This window comes from Strigops habroptila, chromosome 7, assembly GCF_004027225.2.
Source record: "Strigops habroptila isolate Jane chromosome 7, bStrHab1.2.pri, whole genome shotgun sequence".
Classification (NCBI taxonomy): Eukaryota; Metazoa; Chordata; class Aves; order Psittaciformes; family Psittacidae; genus Strigops; species Strigops habroptila.
This window is the reverse complement of record NC_044283.2, coordinates 1718526-1737648: the sequence shown is the minus strand read 5'-3', so window position 1 is coordinate 1737648 and position 19123 is coordinate 1718526. Positions and strand designations below refer to the sequence as shown.

Genomic DNA, 19123 nt, shown 5'->3' with positions numbered 1-19123 from the left:
ATTGGACTTACTTATCTTAAAGGCCTTTTTCAACTTACTTGATTCTATGATTCTATATGCACGGACACACGCACATACACGGACTCACATACACAAACACACATGCACATACATGCACACACACGCACATACATGCACACACATGCACACGCATGCTTGCTCACGAGCCCGTACACACACACCCGTCTTGGGGCAGGGTAACACGACAGAGAGAGGGAAACGGGCCGGGAACAACACGCGGGAGGCGGAGGAGGGGGGCCGATGTCGCTCCTGTCGCGACATATCGCGGCTGTGCCGTGGCCACGCCCCCCGGTGCAAGACCCGCCCCGTCGAGGGGGGCGTGGCCTCGGGGAGCTGGGGGCGTGGCCACATCCCGCTCGGGGGCGGGGCTTGTGCCGGGGCGGGGGGGAGCGGAGCGGAGCAGGGCGGGGGGGGCCGGTGTCGCTCGCGCTGCGGCAGCGGAGCCAGGCCCGGTCCGGCCCGGCCGGTCCGGTTGTGTCCGGTTCCGTCCGGTTCCACCCGGCGCCTCCCTCCCTCAGCGTCCCGCCATGGCGCTGCTCCGTGCGGCCGCGCTGCCGGCGGAGGGGTCCCCGGCCTGGCTGCCCACCCATGTGCAGGTGACGGTGGTGCGGGCCCGCGGGCTGCGGTGCAAGGGCGGCGGCAAAGCGGGCACCAGCGACGCGTACACCGTCATCCAGCTGGGCCGCGAGAAGTACAGCACCTCGGTGGCCGAGAAAAGCACCGGCAACCCCGAATGGCGAGAGGAGTGCGCCTTCGAGCTGCCCCCCGAGCCCGCCGCCGCCGCCCGGCCCGGCCTGCTGCTCACCGTCATGCACCGGGCCCTGGTGGGCATGGACCGCTTCCTCGGGCAGGCCCTGGTGCCGCTGGAGCCCGCCCTGCAGCAGGGCCGAGCGCCCGACGAGCGGTGAGTGGGAGCCGGGCATCGCCCCGCGGCCCTGGGGAGCGGGGGGGGGTGTCGGGGAGAGGTGTTGGGGGGTCCTTGTGTGCCCAGGATGGGTGCAGATGGGTCCCAGCGTGCTCAGGATTGGTGTTATAGGGTCCCCGGTGCCCCAGGATGGGTGTTGTGGGGTCCTTGTGTGCCCAGGATGGGTGTAAATGGGTCTCTGCTGCCCTAGGATGGGTGTTATGGGGTCACCGGTGCCCCAGAATGGGTGTTGTGGGGTTCCTGCATGTCCAGGATGAGTGTCAGTGGGTCCCTGTGTGCCCAGGATGGGTGTAAATGGGTCCCTGTGTGCCCAGGATGGGTGTCAGTGCATCCCTGTGTGCCCAGGATGGGTGTTAGTGGGTCTCTGCTGCCCCAGGATGGGTGTCAGTGGGTCCCAGCATGCCCAAGATGGACATCTTGGGGTCCCTGGTGCCCCAGGATGGGTGTTGTGAGGTCCCTGCATACCCAGGATGGGTGTCAGTGGCTCCCTGTGTGCCCAGGATGGATAACAGTGGGTCCCAGTGTGCCCCAGAATGGGTGTCAGTGGGTCCCAGCATGCCCAGAATGGGTGCGGTGGGATCCCTGCATACCCAGGATGGGCATCTTGGCATCCACGCGTGCCCCAAGAAAGGGCTTTGCAGGATGTAGGGTGTCAGAAGGTCCCTGAACACCCCAAGAACAGTGTCACTGGGGACAGGGGATCATGGGGACCGTGTGTACCCCAGGAAGGGCAGTGCAGGAGGTGGGGTGTGCGTGCCTCAGGAAGGGTGCTATGGGCATCACCGGCTCCGTGGGCACCCTATGGAGGGTGTCATGGGATCAGGCATGCCCCAGGAAGGGCTCTGAGGAGCTCATCCCGCATCCCAGGGGCTGTGCATGCACCAAGAAGGGTGTCACAAGGAATGGGGAGGTCCTTGGGGACGCCTGGGAAGGGTGTCACAGGGTTTGGGGTGCCCTGAGGTCTGGGTATGACTCAGGAAGGGCATTGCAGGATAAAGGGATCACAGGAGCCTGTGGATGCTCCAGGAAGGACGTTGCTGGGAGTAGGACATCACGTGTGTTGTGGAGGATGAGGTGGCTCTTATCAACCCTGGAAGGGAGTCGTGTGGGACAAGGCACAGGATCCTTTCTCCCATGGGTCCCAAGGGACCTTCCTCATCCCAGGAGGGTCCCCCTGGGCTCTGGCATTCCAGGGAAGCTGTGGCACGGATCCATGTGGTGCTTTGTCCTTCTGATGGCTGTGGTGGGGCTGTGACCTGGTTTATCACGGAGCTGCTGCAGGAGGCTCCCTCAATTCCGGGGGCTGACCCGCCATGCCTGTGTTGCTTCCAGCATAAATCCCTATTGGAGAGGATTTGCTGTTCTTCCTCCTAAAGGATTTAAAACAATAATACCATTGCCTAGCCTTTGCCAAGCAGAGGAATGCAGGAATGTGGATGAAATTCCTTTAGGGACGAGCTTTGCTGTGTGCCTGTGGGAGCATCCCCACCACTCTGCCATTCCCAGACCCCAGGAATTCCACTGGCTCCTTGCCTAATGCACAGGCGTGGGGAGGAGCCTCCTCCTCTTCCCTAGGGCACAGGCCCGCTCCTGGAGAGTGGGATCAGCATGGAAAAGGCTTGGAAAAGTGGAGAGACGTGTCTCATTTCCCTCCGCAGCCCCGGGAGCCGCCTGCTTGCCCTAAAATGGGAGTGTTCCCAAAGGAAAAGTGACTAACCCTGGAGTTGGTGGCTGTTTCCCCTGCAGCGCTTGGTTTGCTCTTATTAGCCCTGCCCGGGGAACGGGAGGTGGTGGAGGAGCTGGATCGGGATCCTCCAGGCCTAATTCAAACCAGGGTCCTGCCCAGGCTGCGGAGCGAGCGCTGGTCCCTGGATATTCGGGATGAGACGGGTTGGGTTTTGGCACGGGAACTTTTCCATCCTCTCTGTGGTTTGGGGAACGCCGGGAGCTGGAGTCGGGGCAGGAGCCGTATCTCCAGGAACGTTGTGCTCCCGTCAGCAGGAGCTGTGAAGGGTTCAGGAGGTTGAGGCCATGGGCTTGTCTCAAAGGTCTCGCTGTCAAGGGCTGTTAATCCCGTGGGAACAATGTCCAACGTGGCTGGATGCTGTCACACCGTTACTGCAGCACAAGGGAGGGGGTCAGGGCAGTGAGGCAGGAGAATTCCAGGCTTTTTGCTGTCTCCTTCCCTCCCTTCCTGGAGCTTTGCTTGCATAAGGAAAACGAACTTCCCCTCGTGCTGGTCAGCATCACAAGGGCTTTCCAGGCTCTTTATCTTCCCTGCTTTATCTCCTGGTGGAAATGAGCATGGAAAACACGCCAGGGAGCTCTCACCCTGAGCATCTCCCTTCACTCACCCATGAGTGGAAGCTGTTTGGAAGGGGCTGCACTTCATCATGGAGAGGAATCCCTTGTCCAGATGGGAAGGAGAAGACTTGGGGGGAGCCCCTGGTTCTATGAGACCTCCATAAACTTCCAACCACATTCCCATGTCTTCCATTGCAACCAGCTTTGTTTCGGAGGAACTTTTAGTCCCAGATTTGGAGCGAAACAAGCTCCAGGACCACACCATGGAGCACACCCAGGTCTGTGCAGAGGAGATAAGTGCTGCCCTCAAGGGAGGGATGTAGGAGTTGAGTCTCTGCCATACACTGGTTTTAGGACCCCGTTTATAGTCCTTGCTCCTGGGCACGAAGCTGTTGCCAGTTGGAATGGGCTCCTGCTTCCCAAAAGCCTCAATTGTCAGTGTGTTGCCCTCGCTCTCGTTTTCCTGCTCACGTGGAAACCTGTGAGGATTTCATCCTTGTTTTCCAGCTCGATGGAAAATGTTCCGTCCAACTTGGACTCTTCTCCAGGAAGCAGCAGGATGTTTCTGAGCTGCTTTGTTGGACTGAACATCTCTGTCATTACAGTGTGTTGCCCACGAGGAAATGAGCTCTTGGGCTTGCACAGGAGCAGCCTCTCGGCCTTTTTGGGGCATCCCAAAGCTCGTCCAACACTCAGCTCCGAGGCTTGGGGCTTGGCAAGGAAAGCAACAGTGCTCAGCATCACTTCTCCCTTTCCACTTGTGCTTTTATGTTCCACCCATGCCTTTGAGTGCCCGATGTCCATCCTTTCTGCATCAACCCCCCTGTGCTATGGCTCTGCATGGGCAGGATGCTCCTGGTCCTCCCTTCTCCCTCCCATAACCTGCAGCTCTCTGTCCTGCCTCATGTTTTGGGAGCCCAAAGCCCAATCTATCAGCAGGATGAGACCATGCAATGAACTACTTCCATACTGGCATGATGACTGTCACTATAACAGGGGGTCCTTGAGTGCTGCTGGCACTCGGTGGGTGCTCAGTGGACCCCTCCAAACCAAGGGCTCAGCCCAGAAGAAGAGGGTTTCTCTGTGCAGTTATCACTTCTGCTTCCTGACAGCCAGGAAATGCCATTGCAGGCCCCTGCAGGGGCTCATCCTGCTTTTCCTCCCCATCCATCCCTGTCACAGGGCATTTGGGAAGGGTGGAAATGCAGCTCCAGCTGCAGCGACACCAGAGCTTCCATCCAACACCCCTCAGGCTGTGCCTTCCCCTTGGATAATGCTCCAGCATCCCTCAGGTGTGTGGTGTGGTGGGAGCTCAGTGCTGGGGGACAGGAGATGCACATAATGCCTTTGGGATTGGACTTTGGGCCTTGCTCTGAGGATCCCAAAGGATTTTGCTCCATGGCTGATGGTGGGAAAGGGCAATGGACATGTCGGTTTGTCCTCCTCTTTACCCCTTTGAAATCCCATTTTACTTTGCTTTCTTTCCCTCAGATCTCCCAATGGGAAAGGTTAAAGCCTTGCAGGGTGAAGCTCTGCTGGAGCTCTGTCTCCAGAGGTCGGAATTCCAGGCTTTGGAGCCCTGGGATCTGTGGAAGGGGATGGGAAGCAGCAGCAGGAGCTGTGATCCTGGCTCTGCCGTTGCCTGCAGTGACTTGCAGTTGTGTGTTGGCCGCTGCCTCAGACAGGGAGCAACAGCAGCGAGTGGTGTCCCTGCAACAGGGAACTTGTCTTGTGGAGCTGTCAGAGCTGCAGAACCAGCCTTGTGCCTGTCCCTTCCCAGCTGTGCAAGGACAGCCCCAGCTCCTCCATCCTGGCTGCAGGAATAACACACTCTCCTCCTCACTCTCCATCAGCAGAGAAGCCATCGGGGTACAAAACCTTTTCCTTTGGCTGTGAAACTTCTTTAGCTGAAGTCTTTGAGGCCACCGGGGCTCCTTCTCTCCTCCATGTCTTGATGGAGCTCAGTTTTGGGGTAAATCTTAGTGGAAAAGGGGTTTCCCATCCCTTGAACACTGCTAGGGATGGGGCAGTCACAGCTTCTCTCATAGTAAAGAACTTCCCTCACAAGGAGGAACTTCTGCCCAAGAGCTCATCTCAATTCCCCCTCTGGCAATTTAAAGCCATTCCCCTTGGCCTGTCCCTACATCCCTTGTCCAAAGCCCCTCTCCAGGTTTCCTGGAGCCCCTTTAGGCACTGAAAGACTGTTCCAAGGCTTCTCTTAAATCCATGGGGATCATTAGAGCAGGAAAACACTGCTCTGCATCCTGAAACCAAGGAGAGGAAGAAACCTTGATACAGGGCAGAGAGGAAATAGCTGCTCAGAGACAGTTTGGGGATGGAAAGTGTTAATGCAAGGGCAGACAGAGCCTTCCTCTGAGGAGCTGCTGTGCTCGGAGGTGCTGGTGAAGGTCCTGACAGCAGCAGTTTGCTGCTTGGACACCCTGAACTGTGATGAAATCCTTGTTGTGGGCTTGGAAAGGCAGCTCTGAAGGGTTGTTGTGTCTCTGCAGAGCCAGGAAACACCCTCCTGTGCTGAAACACCCCAGAGCAGGGCGAGGAGAGGCTTGGTCCTGCCAAAACCCAGCGCAGGATGCTCTCTGTGTGCAGGGCACAGCCAGGCCTTGGGACAGGGTCCTGGGTGACCAGCCAGGCCCAGGCAAGTGTTTGTCCCAAAGCAGAGCACGATGCTGCTTCCAAACTGGTGGCAGGGCTTAATGGTGCTCCTACCAGCCCAGTTAACCCCGTTTTCACCCAGTTTCCAGTGCTGCTTCAAGGCCCTTGCTCTGTTCTGCTCCAGGCAGGCTCTGCTTTTGTTGGTGTTTAAAAGCTATCTGAGCAGTTTGAGCCCAGCTTTGCAAGTCTGGCACGTTGGCTTTGGGCTAGGGGTGGCCAAGAGCGCTGATCCATCACCCTCCAGCATCTTAAACCCCCAAAAGCTGCAGATTGAGGCTTCTTTCTCTGTTTCACATGTCTTCACATCCTTCACAACTGCTTCCAGATGCCTTTTTCCCTTAGAAGCTGCAGGAAAACCTTCATCCAGCTCAGAAAACACCTCAAACCCGTTGGTGTAAAGCTCAAGTTGAAGATGGAGCTGGTGCTATTGCATGTGCTGAGTTCAGCTGGTGCTCAGGCCGTTCTTCACCTCCTTCACCACCTCAATTCATCTTTCCAAGGTGATTCCCTCCCTTATCTCTTGCCACTCCTTCCTCCTTGGTGAGCAGGAAGATGGGGTGAGCTCTGCTCTCCATCCTATCACCCCCCCAAAGGGATGTGTCCTCATGTTGGGATGAACTGGGTGGCTCAAAGGCAGCATCTGCAGCAGGAGAGGAGTTATTGGGGATGCTCTTCATGGTCCTGCTCCATTGAGGGAGACATCCCCCTTCTTTGTCACCGTCACCAGAGGGAGAGCATCTCTTGGTGTGGAGAATATGTTTGCACTGGGGTTGCTTCCAGGGCAGGGTCTAGGCTGGGTTATTCTGCCCATCCTCTGCAGCTGGCTCATGGATGGGCTCATGTTGGTGTCCACATGAAGGGAAAACAGGCCCCAATAGGGCCTTCTTGACATGAGGAGTCCAGGGAACACTTCACATCCTTCCCACCCGTGGTCTGTGTGGTGGAAATGGCTTTTAAACCACTGCTGCAACCTCTCTTTCTGTCCCAGGGCTTGTCAGAGCCTGTGCTCAGGAAATCCCTGTAAATCCACAGGGATTTGCTTGCTCTCTTACAAGCTTGGCTGGGATGGGAGGTTGGGCTTTCCAGTGGGATGCATTTTCCAGCCCAGCTGAGGGTTTGGGAGCCCCATTCCTGGAGGAGCATCCCATGGCATCCCCAGCTCTGCATTTCCAGCCTGTGGGTCTCTTCCCCAGCAAATCCACTGGGGATAAAGGTGTATGAGTAGAGCAACTACTGCTCTACTGTGATTCGATGCTATATTGGGTGTCTTAAGCTGTGGGGAGCCCTTGGGGTTGGTTTCCTCTCTGGAGAACAGGCTCTACATTCCCAAGCTTGTGTTGCTTCCAGGTACTGGGTTCTCCATGATGCTCTTCCCAGCTGGAAGTAGAAAAGGATTTAGAGCAAAATCCCGTTTCTCCTGCCCATCCCGTGCAGGTTGGGTTGTGTGTGAAGTGGTTCCTCAGCACCAGAGGAACCTGCAGAGCAGCTCTTGTTGTGCTTTGCAAGCCCAGAATCCCAGAGTGGTTTGGGGTGGAAGGGACCTTCATGGAATCATGGAATCAACCAGGTTGGAAAAGACCTTTAGGATCATTGAGTCCACCCATTCCCAGCAGTGCCAAGGCCACCACTAACCCATGGCACTGAGGCCTCGGCTACACCGTGTGTGAACACTTGCAGGGACGGTGACTCCAGCCCTGCCCTGGGCAGCCTGTTCCAATGCCTGAGCACCCTTTGGGGAAGGAATTGTTCCTCAGCTCCATCTAAACCTGCCCTGGGGCAGCTTGAGGCCGTTTCCTCTTGTCCCATCCCTTGTTCCTTGGGAGCAGAGACCAGCCCCCTCCTGGCTCCATCCTCCTGTCAGGCAGTTGTAGATAGTGATAAGGTCCCCCCTGAGCCTTCTCTTCTCCAGACTAAACCCCCCCAGGTCCCTCAGCCGTTCCTCATCACACTTGTGCTCCAGGCCCTGCACCAGCTCCGGTGCCCTTTTAAGAGATGATTTTCCATCTCCTGCTCTATCTCCAGTCATAAATGTTTCATGTTCTGTTTTACAGCTCCTTAAGTCTTCCCTCCTCTTCCTGCCTTCCCATCCTGCCCGAGGGACTGGGAAGCTCTGATCTTCATAGCCTGGATTGATTTGTGATGGAGTTGTTCACCCTTGTTCTCATGCCAGCACTGATGCCTGGTGGCTCTTCTCCATCCCTGGTGTCTCCCGTGTGCCCCTCCATGCCATCACACCCCTGCTTGCCTCTGCCTGCCAGCACAGGGGCTGTAGGGGCAGATTTGGGGACAGATGAGCAGCATCCTCTGTGTCCAGGGCCTCTGTTTGGGGCTCTGCAGGTCACCCCAGTTCCCCCACAGCCATGGTGCTGGTGTGAAGCAGAAGGATGCTGTGGGGTACCGCTCCGGATGGGATGCAGGAATGAGGATGCTCAGGACATTGTCAGGATGGACCTTGTGCATGGAGCAGGATACATGCCTGGAGCCCAGCTCTGTATCACAGCCTGGGTGTTGCACCAGGCTTCCCGGTGAGCTGTGACACAACCAGGGATAGGCTTATCCCTGGTTTTCTCCATGCCTTGAAGGTTTCCCTGCTGTCAGGTCCCGCTGGAGTGACAACAGCTCTGTCCCTGGCCTGAGAGCCATGGGATGAGCCCTTCAGCAGGGCACGGATAGGGCAGAGCAGAGCATGGGGCACGGGTGAGTCAGGGGTGGGATCTTCTCATCCTGGTTGTCCCATGCTCCAGCTGCAGTAGCACATCACTTGGAGCACCACCACCGTGCCCATAGCTACATCCTTTTGTCCTCCTCACCACCCACAGCTCCTGCTCTTCAGTTCTGACATCCCATTTAGCCAAGCCCCTCTGGAGCAGCTGAATTGGTCATGTCAAAGCTGGAACCCATCAGAGGAGCAGGTTGAGATGCTGGAGAGGGGTTGGGTCAAGTTTGGTTTCAAGCATTGCTCAGAGGAACGTTTGGAGGGATGAACTTCTCCCCCCTCAGCCACCTGAGCCCTTTCTTCCCCATCTGGGGGGGGAATCAGATTTTCCATGGTTTCCCTGTGTTGATTTTCCAGCTGTGTTTTAGCAGCTTTCCAGGGATCACTTCCAAAAGCAGCCCCAAACCCAACCTATGCTGCAGAACCCCCCAGCACCAGTGGGGAGCACAGAGCTCCCCGGGGCTGGTTTGTTTCCACCTTACACTTCCCTTCTTGGGTGCTGAGGTTCCTCCTGGCGAGGGGAAGTTCAGGTTGGATCTCAGGCAGAAGCTCTTCCCTGTGAGGGTGCTGAGGCGCTGGCACAGGGTGCCCAGAGAAGCTGTGGCTGCCCCATCCCTGGCAGTGTTCAAGGCCAGGTTGGACACAGGGGCTTGGAGCAACCTGCTCTAGTGGAAGGTGTTCCAAGGGGCTTGGATCTGGATGAGCTTTAAGGTCCCTTCAACCCAAACCACTCTGGGATTCTATGTGTTTCCATAGGGCTGCTTCAGCTCTTGGCTTGCCAAAGTGCCTCGTGCCCATGGAGGGGCTTGTGTCAGGTTGTGCCCCTTCTCCTTTTGTGTTTTCTCTTTTCTGTCCTGCTGTAGAGGCCCAAATAGTGTTGGATTCAAGACGTGGGGCTCTGCTCCTGAGCTTGACCTTGTTGCAGGGATGAATCAGCAGTAGGAGCCAGGCTGCTGCGGCCAGGGAAGAGGCGCTGGCTCCCCGCTGGGCTGATGCTGTGCTGCAGCTCAGGAGGCTCAGATGTGTGGGGCAGGAGTGTTTCTGCTCGCTTTGAGGTGAACATCAACCACCCTGACAGCGCTGAGTGTGGGGGGCTTTTGGGACGCACCTGATGGCTCCAGAAACGCTCCATCTGTGCATCCTTCCCTCCGTGCATCCATGAGCGCCGCGAGTCACCGAGGGACTTAACCCAAGGAAGCTCTCTTGAACTCACTGCAGGTAAAGCACTGGGACCAGTCTGAGAGAGAAACTGGAGAACCATTGCTGAAGGTACCTGGGGTGCATTGGATAGGTCTGGTGGGGTGAGGTGGGGATCTCTTGGAGACCCCAACCAGACCCATGGGAGAGCTAAGGTCGTCCTCCTTGGAATGACCCATGTCCTGCTCGGAAGGACTCATATCCTCCCTGAAAGCAGGGCAGGATGGTGGCCTCATGGTGCACGTGGCATCTCAGAGCCGTGTTGTGTGATGGGCTGGGGGCTCTCTGCTTGGTTTTGGGCTGAAGGAGCTGCTTGACCAGGAGGAGGATGTGGAAGGCGACAGAAAGCCTCAGGTCATGGTCTGTGCAGGCTCTGTGTCCTCCTGCGCACCCCAGCACCATGCAGGGGCAGCCCACACAGAGCAAACATCTCGTGAACCCAAACAAATGCTCTCCTTGACAGGCAGAAAGCACAACCCAGGCATTTTCCCACTGAGCTCCTTCCCAACAGCAGGTTTGTGGGAGTGGGGGCTCCATAAACAGTCACCCGCACCCCAAGAGAGGACGCAGAGCAGAGGCGAGGGGACAGTGTGAACCAGGCACCGACTCTGAGCAAATCCACCCCAACAGCATCCCCCTTTCCCTCCTTCACAGACGGCTCCTACGCTCCCGTTTCCATGCCAGGATGCTTTTCCCTTTGCTCAGCACTTGCTGCCTTTCCGGAATGGGATGTTGCTGGAGGAGGAGGGAAAGCACGTGGGGGCCGGGAGCCGGAGCAGTGCTTTGTGTTCTCCTTTCCATTGCTTCCCTTTGCTGCTCCCACTGATCCTGGCAACAGCAGCTATAAATATAGATGCTTTCTGCCTTTCCTCCCAAACCTGCATGTCCCACCCTTCTCCTTGGCTCTCGTGGGAGGAGAGAGGAGCCTTTACATAGAAAGGGTTTAAACTGAAGCAGTCTGGAAGCATTTGGGATGTGCTGATTACACACTGTGACCTACATGGGCGTGCAGAGCCAATGCAGGGGGCTGGGAAGAGTGGGATGGCAGCTTGCAAAGCCCTGGAGCATGTTTCCCATCCCAGGAGCTGCCCGAGAGCTTGAAATGGCCTCAAGCTTCCCCTTTTTTTGGGACATCTGCAATGAGTTTCTGTTTGAGGTTTCCTCTCTGTGCTGGGGCAGCTTCCTGCTTCCTTCCCCCTGCAGACATCCCCTGGCACAGCATCCGTGGATGGCAGATCCCGGGGTGATGCTGGGACGTGCCTTTGGGGGATGCATATCCAGAATGGTGGGGTGCTGGAAGCAGGCACTGGATGGTGCTGGACCCGTGGGATGGAAGAGGAGAGAATACAGGAGGATTTTGTAGCTGAACCTGCAGCTCGTGTCTTCAGGCTGGTTTGAGCTGCGTTCCCTGCTCGGGTTGTGTTGGAGGTGTCTGTGAGCAAGCCTGGCTCTCCATGTGGCCAGGGCTGAGGTGTCCCAGCAGCACAGCCTGGCACTGGAGGTGGGCAGTAGGTGATGGGTGGAAATCATGGAATCCCAGCCTGGTTTGGGTTGGAAAGGACCTTAAAGCTCCTCCAGCTCCAACCCCCTGCCACGGGTAGGGACACCTTCCACTAGAGCAGGTTGCTCCAAGCCCCTGTGTCCAACCTGGCCTTGAGCACTGCCAGGGATGGGGCAGCCACAGCTTCTCTGGGCACCCTGTGCCAGCGCCTCAGCACCCTCACAGGGAAGAGCTTCTGCCTCAGAGCTCATCTCAGTCTCCCCTCTGGCAGGTTAAAGCCATTCCCCTTGGCCTGTCCCTCCATCCCTTGTCCAAAGCCCCTCTTCAGGTTTCCTGGAGCCCCTTTAGGCACTGGAGCTGCTCTAAGGTGTCCCCTTCAGGAGCCTTCTCTTCTCCAGGCTGCCCCAGCCCAGCTCTCTCAGCCTGGCTCCAGAGCAGAGCTGCTCCAGCCCTCGCAGCAGCTCCGGGGCCTCCTCTGGCCTCGCTCCAGCAGCTCCACCACCATCATCCACCAACATGGGGTGGCTTGTCCTGCATGTCCTGTGCAGTGAGGAGCTGGAGCCAAGCTGGTGACACCTCCTCACCAGAGGCCTCAAACACCTCTGGGAAGTGGGTCCCTCCAGTCCTGGGTGCTGGACATAGTGGCAGAGCTTCCTGCCATGGGATCTCCCCATGCTTCTTGGTACCAGCACCTCTTCCACTGGCTATTACTATAACCCACTTCAGGTCAGAGCAGCTGGTCTGAGCCTGTGAAGCCCGTGGCAGCTATTTCAGACCTGGAAAAGTGTTTGCATGAGCAGAAGCTGTTTGGTTTTGATCGTGTTCCCCTCTGAGATAGGGATTTGGGTGGCCTCAATCCAGAATCCCGCCCATGGCTTCCCCCCTGAGGGCAATTCATGGAAGAAACATGGAAAACTGAGGGATGTGACATGGAGTTAATGGCAAAAAGATGCAGCAGGAGTTTGTGTTTAGCTGGGACTCAAAACCAGCCCCAATCCCAGCCTCCTGCTGTATCCCAGCTGAGGCCCTGTTTGCACCTCCTGTTTCCACTGATTCATTCAGAAACACCCAACATGGAACAACTTAATCCTCCCAAACACCCATAAACTTAGAGCACAGCCTAAAAATAGCCCCGTGCCCTGTTTGAGGTGTTGCCCTGACTGCTGGGGAGGTCTTGGGAACTAAAATAGCTCCTTAATCCAGCGCCAGCAGCAGCAGAGGCTTTTCCTTCACCGCACACTGTTTGGAGCAGATCAGGTTTTCCAGCTTTTCCAGCTCCTCCTTTCAAAGGCATCAAATTCACTTTAATGACCTCAACTTTTTAACTGATGGGAGATGCTGAGAGTAAATCCATGTGGGCTGAGCTCTTGGGGGCTGTTCCATCGCCTCATCCTCAGCAGCTCCTCTCTTCCCTTGCGTTAATCCACCCAGATTCGCTCTATTTATGACACAGATATAAAACCCATTGCAAGATTGCCTCTTTTTCTCTCCCAGCTGAATGATTCAGCTCCCAAATCCCTGCTCTCCCAGCGGGCAGGCTGCTGCAGCCCTTCCCTCTTGAACCTCATCCAGGTCTTGCATCAAGCTGAACAATGTTGGAGTTGATGCGCTGTGGCCACAGCCTGTTCCAAGCAGCCTTTTCCCTCCGGCTGCTCCGGGAAGTGTCCATCTGACTCACCTGCTCCCGCTTCCCGATTGCTCCCTGGCACTGGATCAGCCTCTTTGGGAGGCTCTTTGCTGCTGTGACTTGCTGGAAAGGGTTAATGCTGCTTTTTCCCCATGGATTTTATTCTGCATGTCTGGATGTGTCCAGGCTTGAAGCCGGGTACGGACAGTTTGCAGTGGGCGTTGGAAGGGGGTGGGATAGCAAGTGGTAGGAATAGGAATGGGGACAGCCTTCCAGTGCCCAAAGGGGCTCCAGGAAACCTGGAGAGGGGCTTTGGACAAGGGATGTAGGGACAGGCCAAGGGGAATGGCTTTAACCTGCCAGAGGGGAGATTGAGATGAGCTCTTAGGCAGAAGCTCTTCCCTGTGAGGGTGCTGAGGCGCTGGCACAGACTTTTCCCAGAGAAGCTGTGGCTGCCCCATCCCTGGCAGTGTTCAAGGCCAGGTTGGACACAGGGGCTTGGAGCAACCTGCTCTAGTGGAAGGTGTCCCTGCCCGTGGCAGGGGTTGGAGCTGGATGAGCTTTAATGTCCCTTCAACCCAAACCATTCCCTGATTTAACCCCATGTCCGTGCCCAGCACCGTCCCTCCTGCCTTTTGGTGGCATCTGAATTGTGTGCTGAAGGACCTGGATGCTTCCAGCTGTGCTGTATCCAGCAAGGAATGAAGGGTTTGTGCCTCCTTCCCAAGGTGCAGTGGAGGCTCCTCAGGTTTTCCATGTCCTCCCTTTGTCTGGGATGTGATGACTCCCCCAGCAGGAACTCAGAAACCTCTGGAGGCTGCAGTTCATGTTTTCCCCTCTCCCTGGTGGTTTCAGTGTGCTCACACCCGTCTCCAGCCCTCACATTTTCCTTCCCTTAGTTTTGTTATCTTTTCACTGACTTCACTTTTAAAGAGGCCATAAAACACTGCTGGGATTTGTCTTTATTGGGAAATCATTGGGATTTCTTAAACGAGGTCTAGAAACATCTGCCACCTCCCTTTGCTGTGTGTTTCATTGCTCCATGGAACATGGCATGGAGAAATGGGGTCCGTCCTGAGCCTCCAGCCTTCCTTGTGCCTTGTCAAGGGGAATGCTCATGCTTTGAGTGAGGGATCAGAGCTGCAGGGGCTGTGCTGGGGACCTGCTCATCCTGCTGCTGCCACCCTGGGAAGTGGTGCCTGGATCCAGGGCGGAAGGATGGAGCATCTCATGGGATGAGAAGGGAGCGAAGGGCACTGGATTGGTAACAGTTGTGGGGAAGAAACAGTTTCCTCATGGCCTGGGTTTTGTGCTGCCCTGTGTGAATGTGGTTCCGTGGTGAAATGGAGAAGTAGAAGGTTCATAAGTTCCCCATGACCTGGCTTCAGTGGGTGCTTGAGCCCAGAACTCCCCCGTGTGCTGGGCTGCACCCCCAGAGCGTGAGCAGCAGCTCAGGGAGGGGATCCTGCCCCTCTGCTGTGCTCTGGGGACACCTTAGAGCAGCTCCAGTGCCTAAAGGGGCTCCAGGAAACCTGGAGAGGGGCTTTGGACAAGGGCCTGGAGGGACAGGACAAGGGGAATGGCTTTAACCTGCCAGAGGGGAGATTGAGATGAGCTCTGAGGCAGAAGCTCTTCCCTGTGAGGGTGCTGAGGCGCTGGCACAGGGTGCCAGGAGAAGCTGTGGCTGCCCCATCCCTGGCAGTGTTCAAGGCCAGGTTGGACACAGGGGCTTGGAGCAACCTGCTCTAGTGGAAGGTGTCCCTGCCCGTGGCAGGGGTTGGAACTGGAGGAGCTTTAAGCTCCCTTCCAACCCAACCCAGTTGGGGATGCTGTGATTCTAAGGGCTTTTCCTTTCCTCTCCTCTCTGGCTCCAGGTGGCACAAACTGCATTCCAAGGCTGGGAAGAAGGAGAAGGAACGTGGTGAGATCCTGGTGTGCATCCAGTTTACACGCAACAACATCACAGCCAGCATGTTCGACCTGTCCATGAAGGACAAGCCCCGGTCACCCTTTGGCAAGCTGAAGGACAAGGTGAAGGGCAAGAAGAAATACGACTTGGAGTCAGCCTCTGCCATCATCCCCAGCAGCATGGGTGGCCTTGACATGGAGGATGACTACGACATTGGGGGCAAGAAATCCAAAGTGAAGGGCTTCTTCTTGAAGAACAAGCTCCGCAAGTCATCCTTGACTCAATCCAACACCTCCCTGGGATCCGACAGCACCATCTCCTCTGCCAGCCTGGGCTTGGCCTCAAATCTTCCTGAAGTAACCAGATCCCCCAGCAGACACAGCAGTGTGTCCATGGAGCGCTCTGGTAAGAGGATAATGGGTTAAATTCCCTCTCCCCCTTTTTATTCCCCCCTTTCTTTGTGAGGGACTGTTGAGGCTTTCCTGCAAATCTCTTAACTCGTTGCTTACCTACATCCTGCACAAACCCGCTGAGATCTTTGGATCTCCCTTTGGATGCTGGAGAGGGACTCTTCATCAGGGGCTGTAGTGATAGGACAAGGGGTGATGGGTTTAAGCTGAAACAGGGGAGATTTAGGTTGGATATAAGGAAGAAACTCCTTACTGTGGGGGTGCTGAGGCGCTGGCACAGGGTGCCCAGAGAAGCTGTGGCTGCCCCATCCCTGGCAGTGTTCAAGGCCAGGTTGGACACAGGGGCTTGGAGCAACCTGCTCTAGTGGAAGGTGTCCCTGCCCGGGGCAGGGGTTGGAACTGGATGGTCTTAAGGTCCTTTCTAACCCAAACCACTCTGGGATTCTGGGATTCTATGATGTGTTGGCAGCAACGTGGGAGGACATCTAAGATGCTGCTTTTCATACTCTATGAACAACCTGACTTGGTTGTTGCCACGTTCTCCCTTCAGCTCGCCACGAGCTTGTGGGCTTTGAGGGTTCTTTAGGACCTTTTCTTCTGTGTCTCCTAAAAGCAAGTCACAGCAATAAGCCCCTGGGAGAGGGCACTGCCCTGCTGCTGGCTGTCTGCTGGGACACCTCAGGCCTGAGGCAGTGGCTGGTTCCTGGTGTTACAGCTCTTGGTGCTCGGACAGCGGCGATTTGCAAACAAAAAGGGTCCTTGTGGAGAGTTAATTCTTGCTTGGAAACCAAATACATCATGAAGTGGTTTAATTGGCTGGAGACAGCAAATCCCCACCTTGGTGGCAGTCTCTGGTGCTGCTCCTCACTGTGCTGGTGAAGCTGCACGTGTGATGCCTCTTGGTTTCTGCTGTGTGATGGAGACACTGGTCTGGCCCCAGCATCTGCACGAAGGAGGCCGTGTCCCCTGCGAGGAGGGGACAGTGGCTGCGTGGCACATGAAGTCCAGGCAATCCTTGTCAAAAGCTCTTCCCTAAAAGCTGCTGAGTGCTGCAATAGCCACAGGGTCAGACAGGGGAGGGAGGAGCAGGCGCTGGACATGCAGGATACAAGAGTAGAGCTCAGAGATTCCTCATCTTTCATTCAATGCAAAACTTTAAATCACATGGAAGCAAAACCCCCTCATAGAGTCACAGAGTGGTTTGGGTTGGAAACCTTAAATCTCATCCAGCTCCAACCCCTGCCACAGGGAGGGACACCTTCCACTAGAGCAGGTTGCTCCAAGCCCCTGTGTCCAACCTGGCCTTGAACACTGCCAGGGATGGGGCAGCCACAGCTTCTCTGGGCACCCTGTGCCAGCGCCTCAGCACCCTCACAGGGAAGAGCTTCTGCCTCAGAGCTCATCTCAATCTCCCCTCTGGCAGGTTAAAGCCATTCCCCCTTGTCTTATCTCATAAGTAGCTTGTGGGTAGTTTCTTGCATTTATTATCCATCTCAGATCCTCTCAGACAAGGGGTTTGTTGTCTTACAGAGACTCCTCTCTGGATCCAGCAGTGGGAGGTAATGTTCTGGGGAAGGACATTGTACAACCTGTGTAGCCACATACTTGTCACCTGTAATTTGCATTTCTAGTAGTTTAATTATGCAGTGAGAGCCTGGGAGGGAGAAAGCTGGTGTCATCTCACAGGTCTCTTTAGTGTTTGCAAGTAGAAGATAAGGATGTTTGTCCTACCTGTTACTCAGGTGGCCTCACCTCTGTCTTGTGTTTGGTTTCCCCCCAGTGAAAGACCTGTTGCCATCTCCAAAGCTGACCCACAAGAGAGCGTTCAGTGACGATGTCTCCCAGGTGAGCCCAGTCCTGGAGCCTAAAGCAATCCAAAGCCTGAAGCCAAAGAACGATCCCGTGTCCCGCTCTTCCCTCTGCATCAACGGGAGCCACGTTTACAGCGACGAGCCTGCACCAAAGAGCCCCGTGTGTGTCCCCCAGAGCTCCGGCATTCCCAGGCGGCAGGAGGAGGGCTTTGGCTTTGCTCCCCTCCATCCTGACCCCCAGGAGGTGCCTTGGGGGGTCGGCAGCTTTGAGAGGACACAGCAGAGAGACGAGCCCAGGTTCATCCCGTCTCCTCCCAGCTTAGCCTTGCAGGAGGAGCTCAGGGTCTCCACGAAAGCCGTCACCCTCAGCAACCATCTGGGCAGAGCCAGGATGGAAGAGAACAGTCGCTTGGAGAACAAACCAACTCAAGCTGCAGCTCCCATGGTCTTCTCCACGGACACAACGAAGGACAAGCAAGCTGAGGACACCAAGAAGGAAGACAAGAAAGCAAAGGGCGGCCTCTTCCACCATGGGGGCAATAAGAATGACACAGGGAGCAAAGGGCAAGGGGAGAAAGGGGGATCTTCCCATGGCTCATCCATCCACACAGGGGGAGATGAGAGGAGTAAGAGCAGCAGCTGGTTTGGTTCAAAGGAGTCTCCTCAGAAACCCAGGTCAGTGAGATGGGTGTATTGATGCCTGGGTCATGAGCTGGGTGCCCCAGTCTCGTGTCTTCAACACTGAGCTGGTAAATGCCCTCCAGCATCAGCAGGGGACTGGTCCCCATTGCTCAGACAAGGTGATAGTGGGGGAAATGCTTCTTGATCTTAAATGTCTCAAAGGGAGGGTGAATCCTCCCCTGGCTTCTGCCACAAACCACCTCCATTTGCCCTCCTGGGCTGTGTTGGGAAAGGGAGGGATCCCCTTCATGGAGAGGGAGATGTTTCCCTCTGCAGAGGCTCGGTGTGCTCATGCCAAGTGTTTCCGTGGCCTCAAAGTAAAGGATCATTCTCCTTTAGCTAGAAGAGCTTCCCTGGCAATCAGTCAGTGCAGGATGTGGGACACAGTGACATGGAATGACATTGATTAACCCCCTACCCCTCTGTGTTTCTGGTCCAGTTTGGGGGTGCAGTACTTTGGTACCTTAAGATGATACTTGTGAAGTAACTAATCCCATCCTTGCTCCTTCCTCTTCCCATCCCATCCCAACCTTCCCTTCTTCTTCCTGTGAGGAATCTCTAATCGTTCTTGCTTTGTGTGGTGATTCATCACTTCCCAAATCCTCAGCACTGGATTCATGGCACACAAAACGTGGTGGTGGTGCTGTTTCTCCGTGGGCTTTATCGCGTTGGTGGGTCACCAGTGTCCATCCCTATAGCTCCTGGGGGTCCAGAGGTCAATGGGGAGCCCAATGTGGTGGTGTCATTGCTCAGTGAGAGGGAGGAAAGGGGTTAAAGCAGCCAGAGAAAAGACCCAACAGTTGTGAGCTGGTTGAATCTCCAGGGTTGATTGATTCTGGGATTTTCCTAATCTGGGCTGACTTGACTCTCATTTATTAAGCAGAAGGGGTTTAATTCAGTCTGAGCCTCCTTTCATGAGGAGAGCACTCCTGGTTTATCCAACCCAACCACATTCCCTCAGCTTCAACTGCTTTTCAAGTGCTGCTCAGACCTGAGGGAGGGCGAGCACATGGCTCAGTGTGGCTTCAGACCAGGGGCAGCCCCAAAGCTGTTGTCTTCTCACCCCACAAGATGATGATGTGCTTATAGGGGGGGTCTTTAAAGCCAATGGGTGACAAGAACATGCTGCCACCTCCTTCCCAAGGACAGAAGGACGCGTGTCCTTGTGCTGTGGGGCACAGGAGGTACCTCGAGAGGAGGATGAGCTGTTGGTGTGAGGATGGAAAAGGAGCCTCAAGGGCTGGGGAGGCTCAGTCCTGCAGTGCCTGGGCAGAGCTGCTCCCCATCACACCCCATCTCCCAGGGCCTGGAGCTCTTTCCCTTGAGGCCATGGGGAAGGAAGGACCAG

The 19123-nt window shown here is 55.9% G+C and overlaps 1 protein-coding gene across 1 annotated transcript in view; it reads left to right on the top strand.

Annotated features, from left to right (window-relative positions):
• The first annotated feature begins 398 nt into the window (after window positions 1–398).
• RAB11FIP5 (RAB11 family interacting protein 5) overlaps window positions 399–19123 on the top strand; it is a 35814-nt gene continuing 17089 nt past the window's right edge. The window contains 3 exon segments of the mRNA XM_030491416.1: window positions 399–925; window positions 14839–15278; window positions 17064–17769. Coding sequence (XP_030347276.1) covers window positions 549–925; window positions 14839–15278; window positions 17064–17769 — 1523 coding nt within the window. The 5' untranslated portion in view covers window positions 399–548.